This window comes from Phascolarctos cinereus, unplaced genomic scaffold (genome assembly GCF_003287225.1).
Source record: "Phascolarctos cinereus isolate Bilbo 61053 unplaced genomic scaffold, phaCin_HiC Scaffold_2;HRSCAF=192, whole genome shotgun sequence".
Taxonomy (NCBI): domain Eukaryota; kingdom Metazoa; phylum Chordata; class Mammalia; order Diprotodontia; family Phascolarctidae; genus Phascolarctos; species Phascolarctos cinereus.
Genome location: NW_027555625.1, coordinates 48,994,007 through 49,021,316, shown reverse-complemented (window position 1 = coordinate 49,021,316; position 27,310 = coordinate 48,994,007). Strand labels below are relative to the sequence as shown.

The following is a 27,310-nucleotide window of genomic DNA, read 5'->3' as shown; positions in this document are numbered from 1 at the left end:
TCTTCTTCCTGGGAATGAGCCATAGACACTGTGGAGAAAAATGTTGACATCACAGTCATGGAAAGAAAGGAGCAATTGGGATGATCTGGGAAAATGGATGTGACTTGTTGGGTTTCTACAAAATGCGTCCTCTTAGGTGCCCATGTCCTGGCCCGCAATCACGACCCCCAAAGAGCCTGTCCACCGGCAGAGCTGCCTGTTCAGGATGACCTTAAAGCTCGTAGGTGGGATAAGTCAGAATCTCGGATCTGTCTCTCTTGAGCCATAGTCCAGGCCAGGGCTGGGAAGGCAGCTTAGAGGCCTGCTCTAGGTTGACCACATTTTGGCCCTGCTGTTGGTAAACAGAGACAATGTAGAGTTCATATACTTAATTTGACAGTTGACGGGTCCCTGGGACATCACCTGGTCCAGCCCTCTCGTTTTACAGGTTAAGCAACTGCAACTTAGAGAGGTGGCGTTATAAACCAGAGCCAGACGCTCAGAACTCAAGAGAGCTGTTTCCTTTTACAAAGGAGGGACCTGGCCTGGACGTGATTGGCTTGCATTGTGCAATGCTGGGGGGCTAGGAAAGGGGTGCTGAGCATTTCTGATTCAAAGACGTACAACCTTCGTAATTGATTAGAGCAAAGGAATTGGGGTCAGGAGGCCTGAGGTCAACGTTCTGCCTTCAGACACTAGCAGGGTGATCGTGGGCAGACCACATAAGCTAGCAGAGGGCAAACCTTGTAGAAGTATTAGCTGTTATTTAGGTGCCTCACTGGGCAAGTGAGAGAGAAGACAGGCTCAGTCTGCTTCCACTCTGCTGGCAGGTCTGCTAAATTCTCATGATACAGGGTCATGGGGGGGGGGGGTGGCGCACGTTGTTAAAGTTGAGTGATTGCTTGGGATAGGGCCAAGGGCAGAGCTGAAGGCTTCCCTCTTCCTCAGTCCCGGGAGATTGTGAGCTAGCTAGCTAGCCAGTAGCCGGCCAGCCAAACAGCTGCCTGGTTTTCCATGGGCCTCATCCCACTCTGGTAAGGATTCAAGCTATTTCTCATACATAACAAAATGGTTTTAGAGGGGAAAGTGTAATTTTGTCCTGTGGGGGAATAACTTCATTAAGAGGGAAATCCTTAGTGGGATTTCTTGTTCCAGGAAAGAATGAGGACATCCTTCCACTCTCTAGAAATGCAGAACATTTGCTACAGCTTAAAAAAAAGGTAAGATGTGGCTTGAACTTAACACCCAGAGCCAGAAATGCAGGGCGGGATTTAGATTTCCTGTTCTGAAATCGCCTCATTTTGTCTGTAATTCATTTGCTGATTCACTGGTTCATCCAGCAAATACTTGTTGAATGACATCTACGTGCAGTTGGCTAGTTTATCATAGGCAAATCACATAGTTGACAGGAGGAGTTGGACCTTTACCTGTATTTTCTTGACACTGTTGTGCACCAGAGCCAACTTGCTTACATCTCTCCTGTCCTTTCCCGTTGCCTCTGGCAGAAAGCCCCCATAATCATTCTCATTCTCTCTCTCTCTCTCTCTCTCTCTCTCTCTCTCTCTCTCTCTCTCTCTCTCTCTCTCTCTCCCCATTCTCTCTCTCCCATTCTCTCTCTCTCTCTCCCGTTCTCTCTCCCTCTCTGATCTTTATTATTTCCCCGTCTATGGGCATTTTCCCAGTAGCCTGAAAATATGACCATTGGGCCTCCATCCTGAAAGAACTCTTCTTCATGCCTCCTCACCCTTCCTTCGATGTACCTCGAGGCTCTGCTTCCTCTCCTCCCTCTTCAGTCCTTTGCAGTCTGGCTTCTCAGCTTATCATCTCACTAAAACTGCCTTCTCTTCCTTGCCCAATGTGATGGCCCCTCCCCAGTCCTCACCCTTCCTAAGCTCTCTGCACCCCCTGACTTACCTTCCTGCATGCTCTTGTCTGGCCTTCGGGGATTCTGCCTTCTCCTGGTTCTCCAGCTGCTTCTGTTCATCTGTTGCTGGATTATTGTTCATGGCCCCCACCTTCTTTGGGCATGTGCCCCGAGTGCTTTTGGCCCTTATCTTTCCACATTCTAGCTGTTGGATGTCCCTCAGTCTCTGCAGGTTTAGTTATCTTTACCGAAATTACATGTTGAGCCTTAGTCCCTCTCCTGAGCTCTGCTCATGCAGCTGCAGTGTGTGTTGGTGGTTTCAGACTGGATGTCCCACGTGCATCTCAAACGCAGCGTGTCCAAAACTACTCCCTCTCTACCCAAACTTATCCCAAGGCCCAGCTGTAAGGACCCAAGAGCTGCCAGTCTAAGGATGCAGACTGTCCCCAGGAATAGTCCCACTGTAAGGGGAAGGTGCTAAGATACCCAAGAAAAAAGGGTGGTCCGTGTCAGCATGGGGATGTGTGTGTAGATCTGTTAGGGCTTATTGGGTTAATTGAAGGAGTTTACTCACAAGACCAGGCCTTGGCCGAAGGAGGTCCCAGTAGTGGATCCCTTGACGTTACGTAGAAACGGAACAAAGAAGGCCAGTGCCAGAGATGGCACAGGGTCACGTGCAGGTTTTCTCATGGGATAGTTAGAACCTCTTTGCTGTTTATGCTCATTCAAGGTGTGTTAACTGTGAGGTCATAGGTCATGTTCTCACACTGGCTGTCCTATACACTAGCTTTCCTGTTTTTGTCCTGCCAGTAATTCAGGTTTCCACCTTGATGGTGTCCTTGACCCTACAGTCTCTCACCAGCAGGGCTTCCCTTCCTTTGCCTACCTTGTTTCCATCTCCACAGTCCCCCTCGAATCTATTACCTTCTCTTTTCCTCAGACCCCCCTATGCTACCCCCAGTTCAGGCCCTCATCTTCTCTTGCCTAGATGCCATTGAAGTAGCCTTTTCATTCATTTCCCTACTCTGGTTTCTCCCCTCTCCAGTCCATATTCCATGAAGCTGCCAAAGTGATTTTCCCAAAGCCTGGCTACGTCACTCCTTTCTCACGCTCCAGTGATAACATATTAATGTTGCTTCTGTTTGGCCTTGCAAGCCTTTCACCGTCTGGCCCCAACCTACCTTCTCAGGGTTACTGCTCATTACTGCCCTTCCCCACACACACTCTGCATTTCCAACAGACTGGTCTTCACGCCTCAGCTCTACATCTCTGGTTTCCACACCTCTGCCCTTGCTGCCCCCTACGCCTGGGATGCCTTCTCGCCCCACCAGAACTGACAGTGGAATTCCTTGTTTCTTCTAGAGTGGTCCATCTCTACCTTCTACATAAAACCTTCCTGGTCCCCAGGAGCCAGTCTTCTCCCTTCCCCCCAACCCCCACCCCATTACATTTGCCTGGTATTTATTTTTGTGTGAGTTGTGTTTATGTACCCAGTGTCTCCCCTCATCATCCTATGCTCTACATCCCCAGCACTGGCACAGAGCCTCCTGTGTGCTGAGTAGGTGCTTGTCGAAGGACAGCATATAATCACATGCAACAGCACAGTAATGAAACACATAATTGAGTGTATTATAGTCATAGGAAACGGGATTGTTCTTTAAAGCATATTTACAACTACCAAAACAACATAAAGTAAATGGTTCTCACAGCCTCCCAAAATCATAGCATTTCAGGGTTGGAAGGGATTTCAGGCCTCATCTAGTATAACCCTTACTGAACAGGAATCCCCTCTGTAACAGGAATTCATTCATTCATTTCTTCATTCAGCAAGCCTGTATTAGTGATCCGGCCTTCTGAGCTCTTCCAGTGAGAAAGGAACCACACCCAGCTACCGCCTCCTTCTTTACCTGGATTGGAGGAGACCGTGTGTTTTGTTGGGTGCTAGCAGTGGTGGAATGTGCTGGGATTTTCTGTCTTGGTTTTTTGCTTTGGAAGTCGTGACCCCAACTGTGGCGACCCTTTGGTGTTGACCCCAGGCCACAGTGAGCCTTGTGCTGCCGTTTGTACTTCCTGTCTGCTCTGACTCTTCCATTCTCAGGGTCCGGAGAACATTTGCTGCAGCTGTATTTCCCCCTGTGGAAGCTGGATCGCCTATTCTACAGCTTCTAGGTTCTATCTCTATCGGATGAATTATGAAAATAACAGCGTGAGCATCAAAAGGGTAGGTAAGGGACAGCCCAGTGTTCTTGCCCCATGTCTCGGGCTCTCTCTTTGAAGCTCTCTCCGTGATGCAGCATACCCAGAATACTGTTTGATGGGCATCTGAGGCCTCGAGAAGGCCCTCAAGGCTCTCCTGATCTTCCCCGTCTTTATGGCATCGAGGAGTTGTTTTCATTGTCATCATCATCATCCCTTTGTGTGAAGTCTTGTCATGTTCCTCATTTTCTCATTTGTTCTTACAACTTCTCATGATACAAGTTGGGCCAGGAATATTATTACGAGAAGCCAAGTGAAACAGTGAGAAAAGCCCCCCTGGAGTCAGAGGGCCTGGGGCGAAGGTACTGTTGGGCGGAAGTGCTAGGCAAGCCCCTTACCTCCCTGGGCCTTGGCTGCTCCTCTGTACAAATGGGGCTTAGATGCCTGACACACAGTAGTTGCTTAATGAATGCTGTTTGCCTTGCTTTGACTCTTGAGTTCCATTTTAACTTAGTTCCCTAAATCCGTTCTGTATTTAGGATCCTGGCACTTAGTAGAATTACTGAATGCTATTTCGTTCATTCAGTTATGATCCAATGATTCCCATTCTGTCATAGGTGGTGATGTGCCCAAGGCCACTCTACAGTGGGGTTCCTAACGTTTCTATGTCATGGGCCCCTTTTGGGGGAAGCTTGTGGATTCCTCAGAGTAACATTTTTAAATGCACAAAATAAAATACATGGGATTACGAAGGAAACCAGTTCTATTTAAATACAGTCCTCAAAATATTTTTTAAAATTTCACAGATTCCGGGTTAATAACCCCTGGTCTACAAATGAATTGTGGAGCCAAGACTCATCCAGGTCTTCTAATTCTTAGGTGTAGTATTTGCTAAAAGAGTTGAAGAAGAACAAATATGAATGAGCACTTGGTATGTGCCTCCCCTCGGGGCAGGATGCATTGTGGAAATCCTAAAACCTTGGCTTTATTTGGCTGTGATAGAGTTTTTGTTTCAGAGTGATCTTTCAGATATGGACATTGTCCTAGAGAATGGACTGCTGACTCTTCTTTTTGCCCACTGTAAGGTTTCTAAAGTGCCCAAGTTCCTGAATTCTGCCCTCCAGATTTTGTTCTCTGCAGACTCCACAAAGTTGTTTGTGGCATCAAATCAAGGTTCTCTCCATGTGGTTCAGCTGTCAGAGGGGACCTTGAAACACCTGCACACCTTCCATCCCCAGTCAGGTGAGGATCCACCGTCATCCAGGATTCCTCCTGTTTCCCTTCCTCCCTGTCCCAGACATTGTGGGCCCCACCCTGCTCTACCCCCTAGACACACACCCAGATGGTTGCAGTTTAGAGAGGGAGGAGCTTTCTGCCAAGTGAAGACAGAGTCAGACAGATCCTGCGGGGTTCCCCCATCCACTGGCTTCTCATTGGGCTTTTTCTTCCATAATTCAGCCAGAGGAAAAGCTGAGTTGATACAGACCTCTTCCTTTGCATCTCTAGGAGGATTACTTGTTTTGTGTATTGTTTTTATTCCATAACTGGCACACTTATTAGCTAATTTAAGTCTGAGATGAGAAGCAGTGGCCTCTGTTGACATTCTGTGACTGCTTTCCATGGTGCTTTCCCCTGACACATGGTATGGCATCATCTCTGGCATTGTGAGGCTCTATCCTCCGGAAACCTACTCTCATTCTCCACCCACATTCTCCCTCACACACCTGACAGGACACGGTAATATATTGGTCTAAAGTTTAGACTCTGAGCACTGTCAGAACAGGGACAGGCAACAGGAGCCTGCTGTTTGTGGGGACAGAGGTAGGAATGGAGAAGTGCTCGAGGCATTGGCATTGTCCACCTGCCCAGCCCTGAGTGGAATCCCCTTCTGCTGCCATGCTTTAAACCATAGGCAGGTGTGACCACATGGACAATTTAGGGGTTGATTATCCAGTCTGTAGATGGATGAGATGCCTTGCTTTTCTTCCCAAGCTCCATGCTTTCTGTCCACACTCTGACTCAGGAGCTCTAGTGGGGACAACGAACCTATACCAGCCTCCCATGGCTTCCATTGAGCCAGGCAACAATATGAGGGCCAACCCTAGGCTGTGCCCAACAATGAAAATTCATTCTTCCTCCTGTCATTTGGAACCCACCAGTCACCAAACCTTTATCAACCCAACTGTATCTCTCACAATTCCCCAGCACCTCCTTTCCAATTTACTCAGCCCATGAATAATCTCTTTCTGGCTTCTAAATGGATTGTATATATTCATATCTTTATCAGCCAACAAGCAGTTACTATGAACCAGGCACTGGGCATACGAGAACGCATCATCCCCTGCCCTGGAGGAGCTTACGTTCCATTGGGGAACAGAGAGTCTGTGTATATGTGTTTACATATATGAGCGCAGTAAATACAAGGTGTGTTCAGAGTAAGGCATTAGTCAGAGGTAGGAGTCAGGAAAGACTGTGGAAGGTGATACCAGAGTTGTGAAGGAAAGAAAGGATTCTAAGCAGAGAGATGAGACATGGGGGGCAGCCAGGGAGAAGGGCTCGAGAGGGAGCATTGGGTGGGAGGAGTAGGAAGGAGGTCTGTTCTGCTGGCGGGGGAGGTGTGTGGTGCAAAGTAAAACGTAAGGAGGCCAGAAGGTCAGCGTGGGTCTCACCAGATTTTGAAGAAATCTGAACACCACGTTGGTGACTGTCAGCTACCTGCCGTGCACGCCCAGCACAAGTACACAAGTGAGATGGTCCTCACTCACAGGGAATGCACATTCTCATGGGGTGCCGGGGGTTGTGTAAGGAGAATGTATACAAAGTGGTTAATAGAAGCTAATTGAAGAGGGAAGGCCCTAGCAGTTGGGATTAGGAAGACATCCTAGAGTAGGTGGTCCTTGAGCTGAAGAAAGCGGGTCTGTGAGGTGGTGGCAGGAAGGGATTACAGCCCACATTGGGGCCCTCCAGTGTAGAGGGATGGGAAGAGGAAGCTTGTTGTGGTCCAGCTGAGCCAGACGTCAGGGCATGCAAAGTCCTGTGTGGTGCGCCTGGAGACACGGGTTGTGAAGAGTTGTGAAAGCTCCCCAGAGGCCAGGAGAGCCAGGACAGGGGTGACCCCATCAGCCTTGTACTTCAGTAAAAACCCCGGCCTGGGTTACTCCCTAAAAGTGCTATCCCTGCTCCTTCCTACCCTCCCCTGACCCAGCAGGGGCCTTCCTCAGTGAACTTTCTTCATAAACCAGCCACCCATCATTCCTCTCCCTAAAGTCCTAAAGCATTATGGAGGCTACATGGTTGGATACCTGACACTTGACATTATTGTCTAATTTACGTATGATCCGGTCTTCTGTTTCATTGTCGCAGACAGTGCTGAGTATGAAGTACACACTTTGTATTTATTGTATAAGGTTGAATAAAAGTACAGTTCAAGTGAGGTCCACTAGGTGGTGCCATAGTGGATAGAGCGCCAGACCTGGACAGGAAGACTTCTCTTCCTGAGTTGAAACCCAGCCTTAGAAACTTGCTAGCTCTATGATCCTGGGCAAGTCACTTCACCCTGCTTGCCTCAGTTTCCTCATCAGTTAAATGAGCTGAAGGAGGAAATGGCAAACCATTCCAATATCTCTGCCAAGAAAACCCCAGATGGGGTCACAAGGTGTCAGACAGGACTGAAATGAGTAAATAGCAACAGTTCAAGTCAGTTGAATTTATTACTTGTTTTCCACTCATTAAAAAAACCAAACATGATGGAAAAGGAGTTTAGAGAATTGGTGAAAATTATACATTTGCATTTTTATGACTTATGTACTTAGCAGTAGTGCACTTGACCTTGGCTCCCAGTTACCATTGCTTGGCAGCTTTGGCTCTGCCCTGGATAAGTCCGTTTCCCTTGTCTCACTCGGACAGTGTGAGAAGTGGACTGGCTCACTTTGAGGGTGTATTTGCAAAGTTAGCAGGAAATTAAATGTTCCCCAGGAATAAGTTTCAAGTCATTGTGGGAGCAGAGTTCACTGGGGAATTGAGAGATTCCATCAAGCTCTTCTCTTCTTGCAGGGACCCTGGAGGCCATGCCTCTGTTGGCAGTAAGCCCAGATGGGAATTGGTTGGCTGCAGCTGGCATGAGTAATGGAGTCAGTATCTATGATTTGAAGCATCTTAAGGTGGGTCCAAGGTTTTTTTTGTTTGTTTTGATCTAAGTCTAGGATTTCATTGGTGTAAGAGGCTCCTTGTACCAATGTAGATGGACAAGTGGGCTGCAACTTGGAAGCCTTTGATGGTTGGGCTGCCCAGGGTCACACAGCCAGTATTTGTCAGAAGTGAGACTTGAACACGGGTCTTCCTGATCGGGGCCAGCTCTATCCACAGCTCCTACATAGCCTCTGTGGTTCAGAATTTAGTAACAGTGCCAACCACATAGAAGCTTTTGTACTTGCAAGTTGGTGTGTCTGTATGTTGGTATGTAAAAGCTTACTATTCAGCCCCTTGACTGATGCCTTCATATATAGTCCCTGCCAGGGCTTCTAAAACTTTTCCACTCAAGACCCCTTTTCGAATTTCAGCAGCATTGGTTGGTGCTGTGTGGGTGTGGCAGCAAATGCAGTGCAGAGTGCACGCGCTTTGTGTTCAGAACTGAGGCTGCAGTGAAGTTGCAGATGCAGCATGGGCAAGCGCTGCCAGAAACACCTCAGAGTCATTACCTGTTTGATTTTCAATTAATTTGTGGTCATTGGGCTTTCAGAAACATTTTACTGTTGCCAAATTTTTTATGACCCCATATGGAGTCGTGACCGATAGTTTAAGAAGTGCTGGTCTGTGCATTGGAATCCAGAGAGTGATTTCAGAGCGGTAAGAATGCCAGGGAGTCACTGGGCCCACTGTCTTTTTCTCTGTCTCCTGCAGCCTCACGGCACAGTGCCTGCTTACAACTTCCCTGTGACTGCCCTGGCCATAGCACCCGACACCAACAACCTTGTGATCGCTCATGCAGACCAACAGGTAGGAGACTGAGGGACCTTTGCAAGGAGAGGAGACAGAGCTGGAAACCTTAGTGATAACAAGAGATGCTTTTCTCAGTCCTTGGAGAGAGTGGGGGCGGGACAGCACTGTTGTGTTAATTCGGCCAGGGCTGGGAGTGGTCACCATTAGTTACCCCAGCTGGCCAGACGCCTGGTGTCCTCGTGGATAATCCCAGTTTCACCATCCCGTCCCCAGATGATGGTGGCGTGTTAGACAAAATCCATTTTGCTTACGTCTTGTATGCTGTAGCCAGGCTTGGAGCGTTGCATCGATGAACGGGAGATAGGGTGGGATTTTTGAGACCATCTCAGCCTTTCTGTCACTTTGCTCTATCACTGCTTTGTCGACTGTTTTATAATTGATAAACAGAGACACAGAAAGGTTAAATGACTTACCTCGTGTCATAGAACTATTCAGTGGCAGAAGCAGTATCAGAAGTGTCACATAGGCAACCCTTTCTACTCTGTTGATCAGAGAATCATGAGAACTCTCTGGCCTGTACTGTATGTGGAACTCATTCTTATATGGCTAATGTTGGAGGTAGTCTCTGAAATGAGTACTTATTTATCTTAGTTGAATTTCTTACTAAGTGAAGCCAGAGCCCTTCTTGGCTTATCCTTACTCTGAGAACACAGGAAGGCTTTCTCTTTAGAGGTGATATGCCTATTCATCATATTTCCTTAGCATTGATTAAACCCTTTATTAAGTACTATGGCTTAGTGTCCATAATCAGAGCATCTTGGGAATTGCTGGTCAGACCCCCATGGCTTTTCTTTACTTTACATGGCTGTCTGAGTTCTTTATGGTTTGCACTTGAGATTGTGGAAGGCACAATCCTCTTTTCAGGACATTCTTTACGACAGTGGTAACTTTTATTCTCTTCTCGTGTTCTTTACTAGATCTTTGAGTTCAGCATCCCCCAGAAACAATACACAGATTGGAGCCGGAAAGTTCAGAAGCATGGACTTCACTACCTTTGGCTAGAAAGGGATACACCAATCACACACATCACTTTTCATCCCAAGAGGCCTACACATATCCTTCTTCATGACACCTACATGTTCTGCATCATTGATAAGTCCATGGTGAGTCCCTCACAGCCACCTGAGGTTCTCTCTTCTTTCAGGGTCTTCTTTACTAAACAGCTTTGGCTAACCTAAGAAAAGGGAGACAGAATGGGGTAGACTTTCCCAGATGCAATTGTACCTGACTTAAATACCCCATGGGGTCGTTGTGAATATTGTGGCAACCTTTAGATTGCTGTGAAGATGTGAGTTATTTTTTGCTGAACTTGCTGCTTAATGGGGCAGACCAGATTAGTGCTGCAGCGTTTAACTTCTTGGGAAATCTCAGTGCTCCACATGGCCTGAGATGACCCTGACTGACACTCTGCACTGCTAGAGTTTTGGCTGCTTGCATAGAGGTGCAAGCCCCCAGGCATTGTTAGTAAGAGTCAAATGACTGTAATAGCTGAACTAAATCCTCCTCAGAGAATGCTCTTTTGCATCACTGGGTTTTAGGTGGGATGTGCTGTTCTTCAGTCTTGGCCAACTGCTGCTTTGAATCGTCCCACTGCTGAATGCTTTTCTTGGGTAGGCACCTTCCCCACAGCCCTGTGTTCTACAAATAGCACTTACTTGTCATATGAGCTCAAAGCACATTATAACACACAGCAATGGTTTTGTTGTATCTGTGAACATGGGGGTGTGTGGAACATGGGGGAAGCAGATGGCTAAAAACAAGTTATTCACTACAGTTTGTGCAAGGAACCTGCCTCATCGGGCTGATGAGAGCTCTCCGTGTGGGAGAGCTGGCTGACAAGTGCCTTCAGAGAGATGAGTGATACAGGAAGGACTCCTCCCACCTGCTTGCCTCTTTGTAAGCGAGCCCAGAGAGCTGGTTCTAGGCCCCATCACTTCCATACACTGGACATAGCTATTTCCCAAAGAAGTGAGAGGGTGGAATTTCATTTGCTTGGCCCGAAAGCATCTCCCAGGGTGTCAGTGGCATGTTGTGGGGCCTAAACCTGCTAAGGCAAGGCTGATCTCAGGTGCAGCCTTCCTGGGCTGAGCTCCTGTAAATGCTGGCTTGTTTTCTCCCTGACAAAGTGTCATCCGCAAGGCTGACCTTTGGTCTGACTGGTGGGGTCAAGCACATTCTTCTTTACCTCAAGTCTTCACACGTGGCTTGTGCATGCCTGGGAAGAGGGGCCAGAACTCCTTTTTGATAGAAGCAGAAAATGAAAGTTGGGACGTTTAAATTCAGCATGGTTACAGGAAAATATTGGCATGCATGGCCTGGACAGGAAATAACAAGCAGAAACCCAAGAATATTGAAAGCTTTAAATGTGTTGCTTTTTTTCCCCCCCTTTTAGCCACTTCCAGATGACAAAACTCCCTTATTCAATCAGCTTTCCTTAAGGGAGGCATCTGAAAATGTCAGGAGGCGCCATGCCCATGCCTTCAAGATCTCTAAGAAGTTTCAGGTGAGATTATCTTCAGTGCTATTGACTTCAGGCTGGTGCTCTGATTCTTTGATGAACTCCATGTTACTCTTAGTGAAGAAAACAAAGATACGGTAGTCCAGGCAACAAAACCCCAATGCACTATTCAAAGGCGTTAGCGTTCAGGGTCATAGTGAATTTCAAATCCTAGGGCAGAAGGAACTTTCCAAGGTTATCTAGTCCATACCCCTCCTTTTAAACTATCTTGGAGAAGATCAGAAATCTATTTTTGACTTCTTTGTACCTAGGTGGTCTGTTTGATATTAAAAGCCCATGCTTCAGAGCCCTGAGTTAAAGAGTTTGCATCCAAAGGGCTTGAGAACCTTAATGAAGCCCTTTTATAGTTTGGGTTCTTGGGATAGAGGAAAGGAACCTTTTAGAGGTCCACAGTGAGCCAGTAGTAGGAAAAGGGAGTGAGGGCGTCAGGTATGTGCCCTTTCTGTTCTACCCTTGTGTGGGAGAGCTGGAGAGTTAACCAGACCCTGCCAAAGGAAGACAACACCCCTGCCTAGATTTTAATACAAATGCAGGGAGAGGCTGCTCAGCCATCATCCACATTTCTGCAAAAACTGAAAGAGAATGTCCCCCCCAAGGTAGTGTTTAAGCACCAGGAAGTTAAGAACTTCCCTTTAGCTCCGCCAAGGCTCATTACGGCTCCGGTCAGGTGTGTTTTCTTTCTGTGTTAAAATTTAATTTCCTCTAATATACATATTCTCTTGGGATCCTGGATTTGGGGGGGGGCGCAGGGCTTAGAGACTGTCTAGTTCCGTAATTTTACAGACAAGGCACTGAATCCCAGAAAGGTTCATTGCCTTTGCCAAAGTCCCATAGGTGTTAGAGCTGGGATGTAAGCCCAAGTCCTTTGAATTCACATTCAGCGCACTTTCCATAGCCCCCATCTTAGTTAATGTTTAGACTCTGTTTTATGCTTTGGGAGATAGGTTCAGAAGTTCTGATCAAGCTTAGCTTTTGAGAGTATACTGGTGTTGGCAAGGGAAAAGACTTTTATATAGTGCCTGTTAGGTGCTAGACACTGTGCTGAGCATTTTATAATATCTCATTTGACCCTGGGAGGAAGGTGCCATTACTGTCCTCACTTTACAGTTGCGAAACAGGCAGAGGTGAAGTGACTTGCCCCCGGTGGCACAGCTAGACATTGGATTTGAGCTCAGGACTTCCTGACTCCAGGCCCAGCTCTGTATCTGCTGTGCCACCAGCTGCTGCCACTCTAACGATCTGAGGCTGAGAAGCCATGTCCTGAAGCCCTCCGTTGATACTGGCTCATGGACATTTTAATATAATCAATCCCTCATGGGTAAATAATGTGCCCCAGAGCTACGTGTAAGTCTCTGTATTTTAGTACTAGGGTGAATTTTTTCAGTCCGAGGGCAAGTGCAGCTTTGAGAGCTGGTCTGGTTTGCCAAAGTAAGCAGGCCCCCTTCAGACTGGGCTGAGTGCTAGCGGGGTGGTGGTGGGAGCTTTCCAGTGGGTTCACTGTCCTCTCTCTGCCTTTCAGCCTCTCCTCTTCATGGACCTATTGGATGAAGGCACACTGGTGGCAGTGGAACGGCCTTTGGAAGACATCATTGCTCAACTTCCACCACCCATCAAAAGAAAGAAATTTGGAACTTAAGTGGAGTTGTGTGTTTCCTTCCCTGAACTGGCTGACTTGTTCTTTTCCTAGAAATCATGATAATAAAACAAAGTTATTCTTTAGGGCTCCACAACCATGAATGTTATTTGCCCTCATTTCTTAGCTGCCAGAAGACAGGGTGAAGACTTGCACCTGGAGCCCCACGTCATGACCGGTCAGTGTGCTCAAGTGCAGTGGAAACGAACCGAGCTCTCCAAGCAAGGTGTCTGTGGTCGTGATGAAGTACCAAAGAACCACAAGCCACCATCTTCCCTTCAGAAAACGGACGCCTCTGCTCTTAAATAAAGGCTGAGACCGCAGAGAGCTGACTCTCCTTCTGTCTCTGTTGATGCTCGGCTGCTCCATCATCAGAGTCCTGGTCCTTCTTTCTGCGCTCCGAATCCTTCCGTGGAAAGAGGTGCATTTGCCCATTGGTGCTCATTTAACACAGGCTAGAGCAACCCCAGAGGGGTGCATGTTTGGTTTCAGTTCAGTCGGAGTTTCACTTCTCAAATTGATAAGCGGTGCTTTTTCTGAAAATGAATGTTTCTGGCCTTCATACAGTCAACTGTTAACTTTCTAAATGGCAGCGAATGAACATTACTTTGGGAAGTCAGTTTTATGATTGTGCTTCCTCATTCATTTAGGGGGCAGAGTTTCAAAGGAACTTTGGACAGAGACCAAAAATTTGGGAGGAGGGGCAGGGAGAGGTAAGGAAGGAACAGAGGCCATATTTCAGTTCGTACTGCTCCTCTGCTCTACCTGGTCTGGCTTCTTATTTCCAGAATGCTGGTAACCTACTCACTTGAATTTATTATCTTAACTAGAAAGTGAATATTCCCTAGTAATTTTAATTGAGCAACTAGATTTCTGTTCTGTACCATGCCTGCTGAAAAGTGTGTGTGAAAGCTGTTCAGCGATGGGGGCCGGGAATGTGTGAGGTTTCTTGATGATGCCATTGGGTGGAGTAATGCTTAAAAAATTTTAGATGGTCACGCTTATGTGAAGCTTGCCCCCAGGGCTCTGTTCTGGAAAGAGAAAACACATTGACTAGCCTCGTTTGGGATGAAACTGAAAGTGGGATGGCTCTCTATCTAAGCCTAGTAGTACAAATCCTGAGGTTAGGAAAACATCGTCAGTTTGGGAAGAGCAAAGAGGTCCAGTGTTATTTGTTGTCAAGTATAATTAAATTCGTTCTTGTCCACATATTTTCCAGTGGTAGTTGTCTCCATTTAAATCTATTGGCTCTATGTTTCATGAAGAATAGCTTTTTTTTTTCTTTCTCTGTGTTGTTCAGTCATTTCAGTTGTGTCTGACTCTTTGTGACCCCATCTGGGGTTTTCTTGGCAGAGATACTGGAGTGGTTTCACATTTCCTTGTCCAGCTTATTTGACATATGAGAAAACTAAGGCAAAACAGGGTTAAGTAACTTGCCCAGGGTCACACAGTCAGTGTCTGAGGCCAGATTTGAACTCCAGTCTTCTTGACTCCCGGCCCTGCGCTCTTTCCACTGAGCCATCCAGCTGCCCTTTTCCTCTATATCTGGTTAATTTTCCATCACTGAATCTGGCAGTGTTTTCCCAACCTTTGGGCTGCGAAAGGAGGGGTTGGGTTCCCAGTCACTGGAGGTTCATCAAGCAAAAACTGAATGACCCCTCATCAGAGACATAGAAAGGGACAGATGTTGAGCCGTTATTCTGTGCCAAGGGCTGTACAGATATGATCTCATTTGAATTTGAAGGGGTTCCTATTCGGATGTGTCTCAGACCAGAGCATCCCTGAGGTGCCTTCCTGTGTCAGGAAGAGTAAACCTAGAAGGAAATGAGGCCTTGGAAGAGGCTTGCTCCAGCCCTGGGTTATGCATGTTTCCTATGTTATTTTGCATGATTGAAGCCTAAGTTCAGCATCACTAATGGGTATAGGATGTGACCGTATCCTGGGAAGAGAAGCAAATCCCCTATCAGTTCACCTGCTGCGTTGCTACAGAAAAGGACTTAGAATTTGATAACTGAAGTCTGGTTTGATTCTTGGCTGCCAAAACTCAGGCTCATTCTGAAAGTTATGAAGCATCTTCCTCTAGTTTAAAAGCTTTTCTTCACCTGTTCAGACAGTGGGTGGCTTCGACAAGGGTGATTTGGCCCTCTGGATTCAGAGGGAAAGAAGTGCAGGATGAATAGGCCTGTTAGCTGATGTGCTGCTGTAGCCAGGCTCTGCAAGCACGTGAGGCACTTTCCATTAGAAATAAGGAGGCAAGCAAGACGCAGCAGCTCTGGACCTTGAAATCCTTGCTTAAACAGATAATGGAATACAAAAGAAGCCTACAGAGTTTCTTAGGTGACCTGGAGGAAGCATAGATGAGCTGTTTGAGGGGAAACGCACACTTTTGTGGTTTGTCTAAAGCGTACTTTTGGTTTTTCATTTACTTTTATTTTCTCCTGCTTTTCAAATTGCTAGTTTTACCTGGTTGCAGAAGATAAGTCATTGAGATAAATAGGTGAGTCTCCAATTTCTTGGTACCTTCTGTTTTCTGACTTTAATATTTTGCAAGGCTGTCTTTTTTTCTTTGACTGTATTTTACGTGGTAGTTATCCTAGAATGATAAAATGTTGTTCAGACATTAGAATGTGAACTTGAGATTAGGGGTTACCTCAGATTTTCCCCAGTACTTAACATATATTAAAACCTTAATCAGATTCCATTCCTTCATTAATTCATACATTTCAGATCAAGGAGGCCTTTTAGAAACTGCCCCAGTATTAGTCAAACCAGAGTAGACCTAGAAATCACAGCCATGTGGACTAGCAGTGATTTTCAATTTGAAGGCTTATTGGGAGTGGTACTGATGAAAGGTTTTTAAATTCAATACCACAAGAAGAAGGTGCTTCCTAGAAACATTTATTGGCCCAGGAAAAGTATTTCAGGCACAGTCAGTCTGAGCATTTGAGTTTGGTACACAAGACACTGCACCATGGGCTTCTCCATTTTATCCTTAAAAAATACTTATTATTACAAACATTCAAATTTTAGTACATATTTTTAAAATATTTTTAGCACATAAATACTACACATAAGTACTGTATAGTTGGGAAACTACAAAGGGTCTAAGACAGTGATAGCTTGCTTGAGTAATGGTAAGTAGGAACAATTGGGTCCCATCTGGAAAAATTTCGTGGAAGGACTATGGACCAAAGGGAATTTCCAAGGATGGGAGGGGAAGAATGGTTTGGAGGAGAGCTGGGTAGAAGAGACAGATTGGTTTAAGAAGCCATAATATTGTGAGAAATGAAGATAGTTGGCTGAGTTAAAGGTCAACCGTGGGTGATTTTGGTGATTAAGTTTTAGTTGAACACAAGGCATTTGTGTTCGGGGTCTTTGTTCTGTTGGGAATCTTCAGGTTAAAAGAGAAGAGCTTTAACATAGTAAAATTCTCTTGTCTGTAGGAGAGGTGGTTGAGGAAGGAGGCTTGAAACTGAGAGAAACTAGCAAAGACTTTTGGAAGGAAGCAAGGAAACAATTATTAAGCATATAGTAATATGCCAGGCACTGTTACAAATATTTGATCTTCACATGAACCCTGGAATGTAGGTGATGTGATCATTTTACAGTTAAGGAGACTGAGGCAGAAGTTAAGTGTCGTCTAGGAAATACCTGAGGTTTGATTTGAACTTGAGTCTTCCTGACTTGACCCAGTGCTCTACTCACTGCACCATCTAGTTGCCTGTGTTGTTTTAGACTGTCAGCATCTTTTGATCTGTGGGTCTTAAACTCTTGGGGGTCTGTGGAGTTATTTTAAGGAATCTATAGCCAGTCATATCTGTTATCAAATTAATAAATGTGAATAGTACAACTAATATCTGGTGGTGGTGTTATCAAAAATATTTTGTGTTAAAAGGGAGTCTTCATATTTAAAAGTGTTGGGAGCCATTCAGCGTAGGTATAAGTCAGTTCAGATTTATTAAATGTTTACTGTGTCCCAGGCATTGCACTGAGCATTGGAGATACAAAGAAAGCGGGGGGGGGGGGGAAAGGTGCTCAGTCTAATGAGGGAGACAACACATAAACCATAAGTGTTGTCGTCTTTCAGTCATGTCCAACTCTTCGTGACCCCATTTGGGTTTTTCTTGCCACTTCCTTCTTCAGCTCATCTGACAGATGAGGAAAGGCAGATGGGGGGGGAGGAAGTGACTTGCTCAGGGTCTCACAGCTGGTAAGTGTATGGGGCCAGATTTGAACTCAGGAAGATGAGTCTTCCTGACTCTGGGCCTGGCGATCTATGGCGGCACCTAGCTGCCCCAAACAGCTATGTACAATTAAGATAAATTACAGGATAACTGGGGGTGGCTAGGCGATGACTCAGTGGATAGAGCACTGGGTCTGGAGTCAGGAAGACCTGAGTTCAACTCCAGCCTCAAAAACTTACTAGCTGTGTGACCCTGGGCAACTCACTTAACCTCTGCCTTAATCCACTAGAGAAAGAAATAGCAAACCACTCCAGTATCTCTGCCCAGAAAATACCATGGACAAGCATTGGTGATGAGGCTCAGCAGTAGCAGTGGCAGAAGAGAGAAGGGAGTGTATGTGAGAGATGTTTTGAATGAAAGTCCTTGGCAACAGATTGGCCATGGACAATAAGATAATGAGGAGCTGAGGATGACACCTAAGTTTGGAATCCTGAGTGACTGAGGATGGTGGTGCCCTCAACAGTAGTTGGAAAGTTAGGAAGGGAGTGGGAGACTGAGAGGAAAGATAGTGCATTCAGTTTTGGACATGCTGAATTGAAGATAATCCACTGGCCATGAGATGCCCCAAGGGCAGTTGGAGGTATGAGAATGGAAGTCAGCAAAAGTAGATCTGATAATCAGAGCCACTAATCAGAGCACAGTGGATAGAGTGCCGAGCCTGGAGTCAGGAACACTCATCTTCCTGAGTTCAAATTTGACCTCAGACTCTAGCTGTGTAACCCTGGGCAAGTCACTGAACCTTGTTTGCCTCAGTTTGCTCATCTGTCAAGTGAGCTGGAGAAGGAAATGGCAAACTACTCCAGTGTCTTTGCCAAGAAAACCCCAAATGGGGTCAAGAAGAGTTGGACACAACTGAAAAGACTGAACAACAACAACATTATCTGATAACCATGGATATAAAGATGATAATTGAGCCCAGGGGAGCTATGAGATCACCAAGTGAAGCAGTGGAGAGGGCTCAGGACTGAGCTTTACGGAACACCCATGGGGAATGGGTGTGACCTGGATGAAGATCCAATAAATGAGACAGAAGATGGGCAGTCCAGTAGAGTTATGTGAGAAGGTGAGGAAGATAAAGCCTTAACCAAGACTGGCTGTCCAACAGAACCTAACAATATTCCTGAAGGAGAATCAACAAGATTTGGTCTCAGACTGCATATGGGGAAGGAAGGAGTGAAGGAATTTGACTGTGATTCCAGGGCCCCAGATTTGGGAGACAGGAATGGGGGTTAATTTTTAATGTGATTTTAGGTCAGTGATCACAAAAGTCTCCTCATTTATCTTTCCTCCACTTATAGCATAGTGCATAGAGCACTTGACTTGGAGACTGGAGGACCTGAGTTTGAATCCTGCCTAAAATGCTTATTAGCTGTGTGACCCTGGGCAGGTCACTTAATCTCTCTGAACCTCAATTGCCTCATCTGTAAAATGGCAATGGTAATCCTCCCTGAGTTGTTTACAAACCTGAAAGCACCATTAGCTATTATTATTATTGTTGTTGCTGTTGTTAATATTTGGTCAATAGAAAAAGTCACAGTTCTACAAAGCTAACTGCAACCAGCTGTTTCTCATTAGAAATGTGGTAAGCAGATGTGGCTTTTCATGGTCATAATGTATGAGATAGTTAATTCATTTTTTCCCCCTTTGTGGGCTTCAGATAGACAATGATTTATTTAGATGGGGTGAATCAAAAATGTGCTTGCATCAGCTGAAGCAAAAAAGAAAAGTACCTTCTATAGGTTTATTCGGGGCGGCAGTACCTGTTTAGATGTACCCAGGAAAAGAAATCTTTTCAGGACATTTTCTGTCTCTGGTAAAGCTATAGTGCCAACAGTTGCAAGGGGTAACTAAGTTTCATTTTGTGTTACTGTAGTTTATCTTCTTCCTGAGCTGCAGTTTTTCTACATTGGCTGTTGCAGTGTTATCTCCTAAGCCATGTTTCCTCCTGTGGCATCTTTAGGAATGATTATTCTGGTATGCTGTTGGTTCCCTCTTCGTATCAGGCCTCCTCCGTGGCTTCCATCTTCTGGCTTCCTCGGGGTTGTAATTTTGCCTGGGGCCCTTTTTCCTTAAGGAATTGCATAACCTTCAAACCTTGGAGCCCACCCCAAATCCTTCCACTCCTTCTTTTGACGGGTTTTTGGCAGCATAAAACATATTTTGGCCCAAGTGTAGCCTTATACAAGGGCTGTTTGTCACCAAAATTAATTTGGCCATTTGTCATGTGTGTACAGGATCAAAAATGGTGTTCTTAAGGCAAAGGCTCCCTCCTAGATAAAGTACAGCCTCTTACTTGAAGAGGAAAAAAAGCAATATTTATATCCTTTTTTTTACTGATGTTGGTAAAGCCCAGTCAAATCCAATCCTCAGTACCTCAAGGACCTGTAATGGCAACCATTTATATAACTTATCTTAGAGAGTTGTTTCATCCATGGTCACACAGCTCATTACTGTCCCGGTGGGACTTGAATGGGAGATTTTCCTCCTCAAATCCAGTACTCTATTCCTAACAAGAAGCATGAAATAAAAATTTAAAACATGTGTTTCTGGTGCTTTTAAGGTACTTTTGCACAAAAATCCTGTGAGGTATAATTATTTTGTAGATAAAAAACAGCCTTTGAAAAGCTAAATATCATACATAGCTAATGAGTGTCAGAGCTGGTATTTGAGCTCAGGTTTCTTGGCTCTCCAAGGTCAACTGTCTTTCTGCTGAACTCAATTGTCTCTTAAGTTTACTCTCTGCAACATTTCAGAGAGTGCAAAAAACAAACCAAAAAAAGCTACCATCCTTACCCCTCAGGAAGCTTATAGACTAGTTAAATAGATCCTAGAATTTTAAATCTATGGAAGGGTTCCTGGAGATAATGCTTTTCTAATCCTGTTATTTTAAAAGAATGACTCTTTTATGTTCCTGACTCACCACAGGAAATTATGAAGACATAGTATGAGCACAGTTGAGTCGTTATTGACATAAATGATAGGTTATTGGAATTGTACCCAGGAATTTCCTTTTCAAAGACAGATGGATGAAAAAAATGGCCCTGAACCAAAGTATATTTAAACTACATTCATTATTCCTAAGAAAGGAGAGAAGCAGATGTATTTTTTTTTCATTTCAAATTTCATCATCATGTCCAGGGCCAATGACCAATAAAAGTACTTTCTACTGAGTACCAGTTTTTGAAGATTATTTTTCATGGTCCTAAGCCTCTTCAGAGATAAATTTTAAATAGCTAGTAAATACTGGATTTCATCCCATCCACAAATATTTTTGGTGAAGTGGAAAGAGGGCCAAATTCAGAGTCAGAGAACCTAGGGTCCAATTCCAGCATTGTCACTTTCTGAGTTCCCTTAGGCAGGTTACATGGAGAGCCAAGACTATATCATTTGTCTTGGTATCTGAGAACAGTACCTGTTTAATAAGTGTGTTTGTTTGTTTTAACTTTGAAATTAACGTGTTCAATTTATTATATTCTTTTTTTAATGTAAGCTATAAGTAATAGATTCATGGTTTCATGTAAAACAAAACAAAACCCTCCATTCACATGCCAAAAAAAAAAAATACACAAGATTAAGGCAACAATGAAAAATCCAGATTCCATCTATAGCAAAGTTATCTGACAATGTATTAATCATAAAAAAATCAGTATTGAAACTTTATAATCACAGTGTATTTACTATAAATATTTGTAGTCTAAATAATTTGAAACATAAAAAAAATTCAAAATATCAAATAGGGTTGAGTCACTTTTTTTAACCAATGTAATATTTGTCCATTTTGCCTCACCCCTACCTTCCTCATAGCATTGTGACTTCTGCCTTCTTTTCTCCATTCTTTGTAGCCTACTTGATTTTCTTTACTTCACAGCTGTGTTCTTTCTACATGAAGTCTCAAATCACATACAATCCTCTAAGCCATTATGAACAAATCATTCAAATAATGCCACTTTTAAGTTATTACCACAACAGAAAAAGATACTTTTCCCCCGGTAAAATGTCATCGGCCAACTTTCAACCTAAGGCGATTTTATTTCCATGTCAGAAACCTCAAATAAATGGAGCTGAGTTTATAATCAATATAACATGACAACTTGGCATTAGAATCTATGGATGCTAACGGGTAGCTTTCCTATAATGAGGCATTTAGGGATTAATCATGGTGAATTATAGTACTAAACTGCAAAACCAATGAGCAATTTCTGTTGCATCCTTCATCACTCTAGCCCACAAAAGCTAAGAAGTATTTAACCCAAAATTTCAGGTTAGGTGAACAACAACAACAAAAAAAAGGATTAATCAAGTCATAAGTACTATTTGCCCTTTCTAAAGTCTGAACCAGAAACAAACATTAACAAAGCAATGAATATTTATCAAATCTTCCTGTGTGGTAGGGATTGAAGCAAAGCCATTAAAAGATATGTTAGAATACAGAACAATCCTTGTTCTAAACAAATTTAACTTCCCTTCCTCATGCAAGCTGGACTATAGGATCTCATTCATAATTTACATTTCAAAGGAGATATAAAATTGTCATTTTAACACCAGGAAATTAGGAAGAAAAATCACTAAATGAAATGCTCACTTTTAACTAATATTCTATTATTCACATTGCTAAAAAGATTTTTAACTAATATTTCATACTAAAACCTTTCTAATTACACCAAAGTCAATCTGTTCTTAGTAATATGAGGGTAGAGTTACAAGTGATTTTTGGATAGGAGAAAAGAAATGCATTTTATTTTACACGAGTACAAAACCCAGATCATTCCACAGGGTTGTTACTGGGAACCACAAAGTTTATTTGTCTTCATTGAGCACTTCATCTATTCTCCTATCATTTTCTCTGACTAGCACCACACCACAGATCTGCTCTTTGAAAGCCAAAGCAATTGTGCTGCTTTCTTGGTGCTGCAAACATGGGCTTCAGGGACATGGCATAATATCCCTTCCCCTTTCCCAGACGGTTATCCTGTTTGTCAAATCCAAGACCTGGCATGAAGATGAGATCCAGACCCCCTGTTGAGAAAGTCTCCTCCCATACTTCATCATCACTGAGCTGATAAATGTTCCAGGAAGTTTTGGAAAGTGAAAACATTTCTTCCACTGAAAATAACTTGACCATATCCATGTAGTTTTTCTTTAATTTGTATGGAGGGATAAACCATGTTTTGCCACGTTGAAAAATATCCTTGATAATTTCCTCTGTCTCAATTTCATCCTGCATGCTCAGAAAGATTGCAATTCTCTGTGACTCTTGATATTTACTGTGAGCAATCACCTTCTCTGTTAGCATACGGGATTGGTGAAGCCTTTGTTCCTAGGTGCTGATTTCCCACAACCCTGCTAGCCATTACGTTGGAGTGCAGACCAGGCATATATAATAAGTGTTTAATAAATGCTGGTGATTGACTTCACTACTTAGGGCCTCAGTTTCCTCATCTATTAAATGGGAGGATTGGACCTGATGACTCCTAAAGTCCCTACCAGCCCTAAATCTGCGATCCTATGATGTGCTAGATGTTATTGTGAATTCCCATATGAAGAAATAGAAGAAAGGATCTCTGCCCTCAGAGTATTATCTATAAATAATCATAAGGCCCATGAAAAAAATAACTAACGCTAATTCCACCTGACAAAATATTTATTCTCTAACGTGCAAACCACTATAGTAAAGACACTGAGCAGCCATGTGGTAGAATTTGTAGAAATTGGAATCAGAAGGTGTGTATTCAGATCCTGACTCAGTGCATAGATAAGAGTATTGGGCCTGTAATTGATGGTAGGAGTCCTGGGAATCCCCCCACCCCAAAACTCTTCTTGAATTTTCTTTTTTTCCCACAAGGCCTTGTCTTCCATGTTCTCCTGAGACATCATCTCAGGAATCCCCATCAACTGGCCTTTCATCGTAGCTACACCCAATCTCCCAATTCTGTTACCTCTGACCCAGCCCAACCTTCATTGTCTGTTACTTCTCTATTGCCCTGGCCACTTTCCACCCTTCCCACCCTTGATCCTATCTACCTCCATTCAACCTCCTAGTCACTCCCATCAAGATCCTCCCTAGACCCCCTCCTCTAGTCACCTCAGCTTACTGGTCCCGCCCCATCAAGATCCTTCCTAGATCCTCCCTTCTCATAGTCACCCCAAAATACTTGGCCACTCCTAGATCCCTCCTACAGTCTTTCTGCATATATGGTCCATTTTGTCTCCATTAAGATGCTCAGATTCTTAAAATCTAGCCAATGGCTCAGATTCACTGTAACCTGCTTGTGACAAGTGTCACAAATGTTCAGATTCCTTAAGAGTCTGGCCAATATGGCCAATCTTTAATAAACCTTGTCATTGGCCATGTGTTGCTATTTCAGGGTCCCAGCAACCCAGTATCCCTAAACCTCAACAGAATTAGGAAGATGAATTCAAATTTGACTTCAGACACTTATCTGTGTGACCGTGGGCAAGTCATCTAACCTTGTTTGCCTCAATTTCCTCAAGTGTAAAATGGGGATAACAACAGTACCTACCTCCCAGGGGTGTTGTGAGGAACAAATGAAGTATTTGTAAAGCACTTTGCACAGTACCTAGCATACAATAGGCACTATATAGATGCTAGCTATCATCAGCATCATCATTATTATTGTTAATACTACCACTACTAGGTCACTTAACCTCTCTGAGCCTCTGTCCTATTCTGTAAAATTGAGATAATAATACTTCTACCTGCTCACAAGTTCTTATGAGTAACAGTATGTAAAACCATATGTGAATATTATTTAATACTCTTATATTATTGAAGACAAAAAATTACAGTCCCTACCCTCAGGAATTTTCAGTTCACCTGAGGATCTCCAAAATGAACAAAATACCAAGTGAGATGCATGCTGAAACAATTTTTTAAAAATCAGTATTATGTTAAATAACCCATTAGATCCCAAGGGGAGATCTAGACAAAATGTTCTAGAATAATTTAGTCAATAGTCAATAAGCATTTATTAAGCTATGTGCCAAGCCCTGGGGATGTAAATTAAAAAAAAAAAGTTCCAGCCCTTAAAGACTTAACAGTCTAAAGGGAGAAAACACACAAATGAATCTGAAAAGTTGGGGGCAGGAGAATGGAAAAGCCACAAATCCTAAAGTCATGCAGCCAGGTGGAAAATGAGACATGGGTGTCCTGAGCAGAGGGTAGTGATGGGATGTTAATATCAAAGTTGATATGATCGTGCAGAGTGATGAATCTTCCCAATGGTGAGGTCCCTGGGGCATGGTGGAAAGTTAGAGAAATCCCAACAGAGTGCAGCCAGGTGGGAAATGAGATTCCAATTTGAGCAGAAACACAAGCTGGGGCAATCAGGAAAGCTAATAAATGACAACTGTGACATGAGTGATAGAGACAAGAAGTGAATCCAAGCTCTTTGAGGGCATAGTGTAGCCTATTAAGCTCTTCCTTTAAGCATCTTCTCTTAAACTTGCAGTTAGGTGAGTCTTAAATGTCGCTGGAATTCAGTGTTCTTGGAGGTCAGAGGAAAGATGGATTCCAGCTGGGGCTAACTGTTATATGGTGGAAAAACCCATTAGCCTCCCAATTGAAGCCTGAATTCTAGTGCTAATTCTCACACTAACTCTAATGAGACTTTTGCAGCCCTCCTGAAGGAGGGAGCTGAGAACTCATTTTCATGCAAAATGATATGTTAGATTTAAGGTCCCTTCAAGTTTCACTAGTCCAGGTTAGTTAATGGAGAAGGTAGAATTTAAACCAAGCCTTTAAGGTTGGATAGGATTTCTGGGGACACAAGAGGAAGGCAAACATTTCAGAAAAGATTCTGACGCAGAAAAAGTAAAGGCATGTTTAAAGGGACAATGAATAAACCAGTTTAGCAGGTTCATTTAAGGAAATAGTGGGGAGAAGAGGCCAAAAGGGAAGGCTAGGTTCAAATTATGGAGGACATTGAGTGCAAAGCTTAAGTGTTTGCCTATATGGCAAAAATTCAAAAGGAAAACTTCACCGGGAATTCTACCAGAGGTTTTTTAAAAGGAGAGGAAGCATCCCAAACCATCTAAACAATAACATTTTCCCTCTACATTTCAATTTTATATAATTTGCCCTCTTGTTCATCACATAACTTTACAGATATCTAAATGGGCCTCTAGGGGCCTGTGTGTATGTGTGTGTCTGTCTGTCTTCAGGCTGTACAGGACCACTGGGCATATCTAGACCTGCTGAAGACCCAGGAGGCCTCTTTGCAGTAGATTTAGGGGAGGTCTGGTTTGTTTAACTTTGATGAAATTTGCAACTTGGAAAATCTTGCCTTATTGCAAAAACAAATCCTATTATAATGACTTTTAGTAAGACCTGAATTATGTCTTAATGGGATTGATAAACCTCTGACTAGATTTTTTTAAAATTGACTCTTCTTTGAGACTTTGAGAAGGAAGTTAAGTGATATACAGGCTAGAGCAGTGGATCTGGAATCAGGGAGACCCAAGTTAAAATCTGGCCTCAGCCATTTACCAGCAATATGACCCTGGGCAAGTCACTTAACCTCTGTTTGCCTTAGTTTCTTCAACAATAAAATAAGGATAATAATAGCATCTACCTTCCTGGGTTGTGGTGAGGTTCAAATGAGATCATATTTGTAAAGTGCTTAGCAAAGTACTTGGCAGTAATAGGTGCTTAATAAATGCTTATTCCCCACTCTTCTCTCTTAGAGAGTGCTTGGATTCAGCCTTTCACCCTTGTAGTGTACAAAGGACAGGACACAAGGCTTACTATCAGAAGTGACCTCAATTCAAATTCTGCCTCCAACTTACATTAGATACATGACCTCCATGTAAGTCATTTAGCCTTTTCAAGCCCATTTATTTATCTAGAAATGTTTTTGTAAATAAATATGCATTTGTCTATGAAATGAGGATAGCACCTGAAGTACCTGCCTCACTGGTGTTGGAAGGGTCAAATGAGATAATGTATCCTCGTTAAAAGGGAACTGGACTTGTGATTTAATTGGTTTGGGGAATTCCCAGGTATGGAAATTCACTTTACCAAAGCAGGTCAGTACCTCCTCTGCAGTTTAACTATCTAAGAGAGAGTTGCCTACAGCATTGAGTGATTAAGTGAGGGGAGGGCAGTGAGCATGGGTTAGGGGAGGGTCACTGCAGGTATGCTTCACAAGTAGGACTTGAATTCAGTTCCTCTCTGCTTTGAGGCCACTACAGCATGCTGCCCCCATAAATATCAGGTATTATTCATTCAACACACATATTTTCTGTAAGAAATTGTGCTTGGAGGGGCAGCTAGGTGGTGCAGTGGATAGAGCCTTGGACTTGGAGTCAGGAGGACCTGTGATCAAATCCAGCCTCAGACACTTGACACTTACTAGCTGTGTGACCCTGGGCAAGTCACTTAACCCCATTGCCTCACCAAAAACTGCATGCACGCATAAATAAATAAATTTGCTTTAAAAAAAATTGTGCTTGGGCGCTAGGTTCCAAAAACAAAATAAAATAACCTACCTCCAAGGATCTTACTGGGGATTTATGATTACTTTGCAGTCTGCCAGGGATTAGGCCTTGGAGTCACAGAAATCTGGGTTCACATTCTCCCTCTTAATATTTGTGAAACCCTGGTCAAATCATTGAGTCTTTGTTCTTCTGACAACTCTCCTTAATTCTACTTAAGTCCTGGGAGGGTTGTGTATTGGTGGAAGGAATTCAGATCCCTGGAGTTCCCTAGGCTGACAGAAAATCATGGAACCTTCTGGTGTTCCCATGGGCACATCGAGATCCTTTGGAATTTACAGGTGTCAGCATGTACTTTATGGACACGCTCCATGAACAGAGCCTGTTTTGATCTTAATTCACCTTTGCAAGAATTATTTATTGCG

The 27,310-nt window shown here is 43.8% G+C and overlaps 1 protein-coding gene and 1 pseudogene across 1 annotated transcript in view; one reads left to right on the top strand and one right to left on the bottom strand.

The window, feature by feature from the left end:
* UTP4 (UTP4 small subunit processome component) overlaps positions 1–14,399 on the top strand; it is a 32,389-nt gene extending 17,990 nt beyond the window's left edge. Inside the window, exons 9-16 of the mRNA XM_020989090.2 lie at positions 1,135–1,199; positions 3,942–4,064; positions 5,125–5,281; positions 8,093–8,199; positions 8,939–9,034; positions 9,955–10,140; positions 11,430–11,540; positions 13,075–14,399. Coding sequence (XP_020844749.2) covers positions 1,135–1,199; positions 3,942–4,064; positions 5,125–5,281; positions 8,093–8,199; positions 8,939–9,034; positions 9,955–10,140; positions 11,430–11,540; positions 13,075–13,191 — 962 coding nt within the window. The 3' untranslated portion in view covers positions 13,192–14,399. The remainder of the gene's footprint in view (positions 1–1,134; positions 1,200–3,941; positions 4,065–5,124; positions 5,282–8,092; positions 8,200–8,938; positions 9,035–9,954; positions 10,141–11,429; positions 11,541–13,074) is intronic.
* A 7,806-nt stretch (positions 14,400–22,205) lies between these two features.
* Positions 22,206–22,954, bottom strand: LOC110210262 (5-formyltetrahydrofolate cyclo-ligase pseudogene; annotated as a pseudogene).
* Between the last annotated feature and the right edge of the window lie 4,356 nt (positions 22,955–27,310).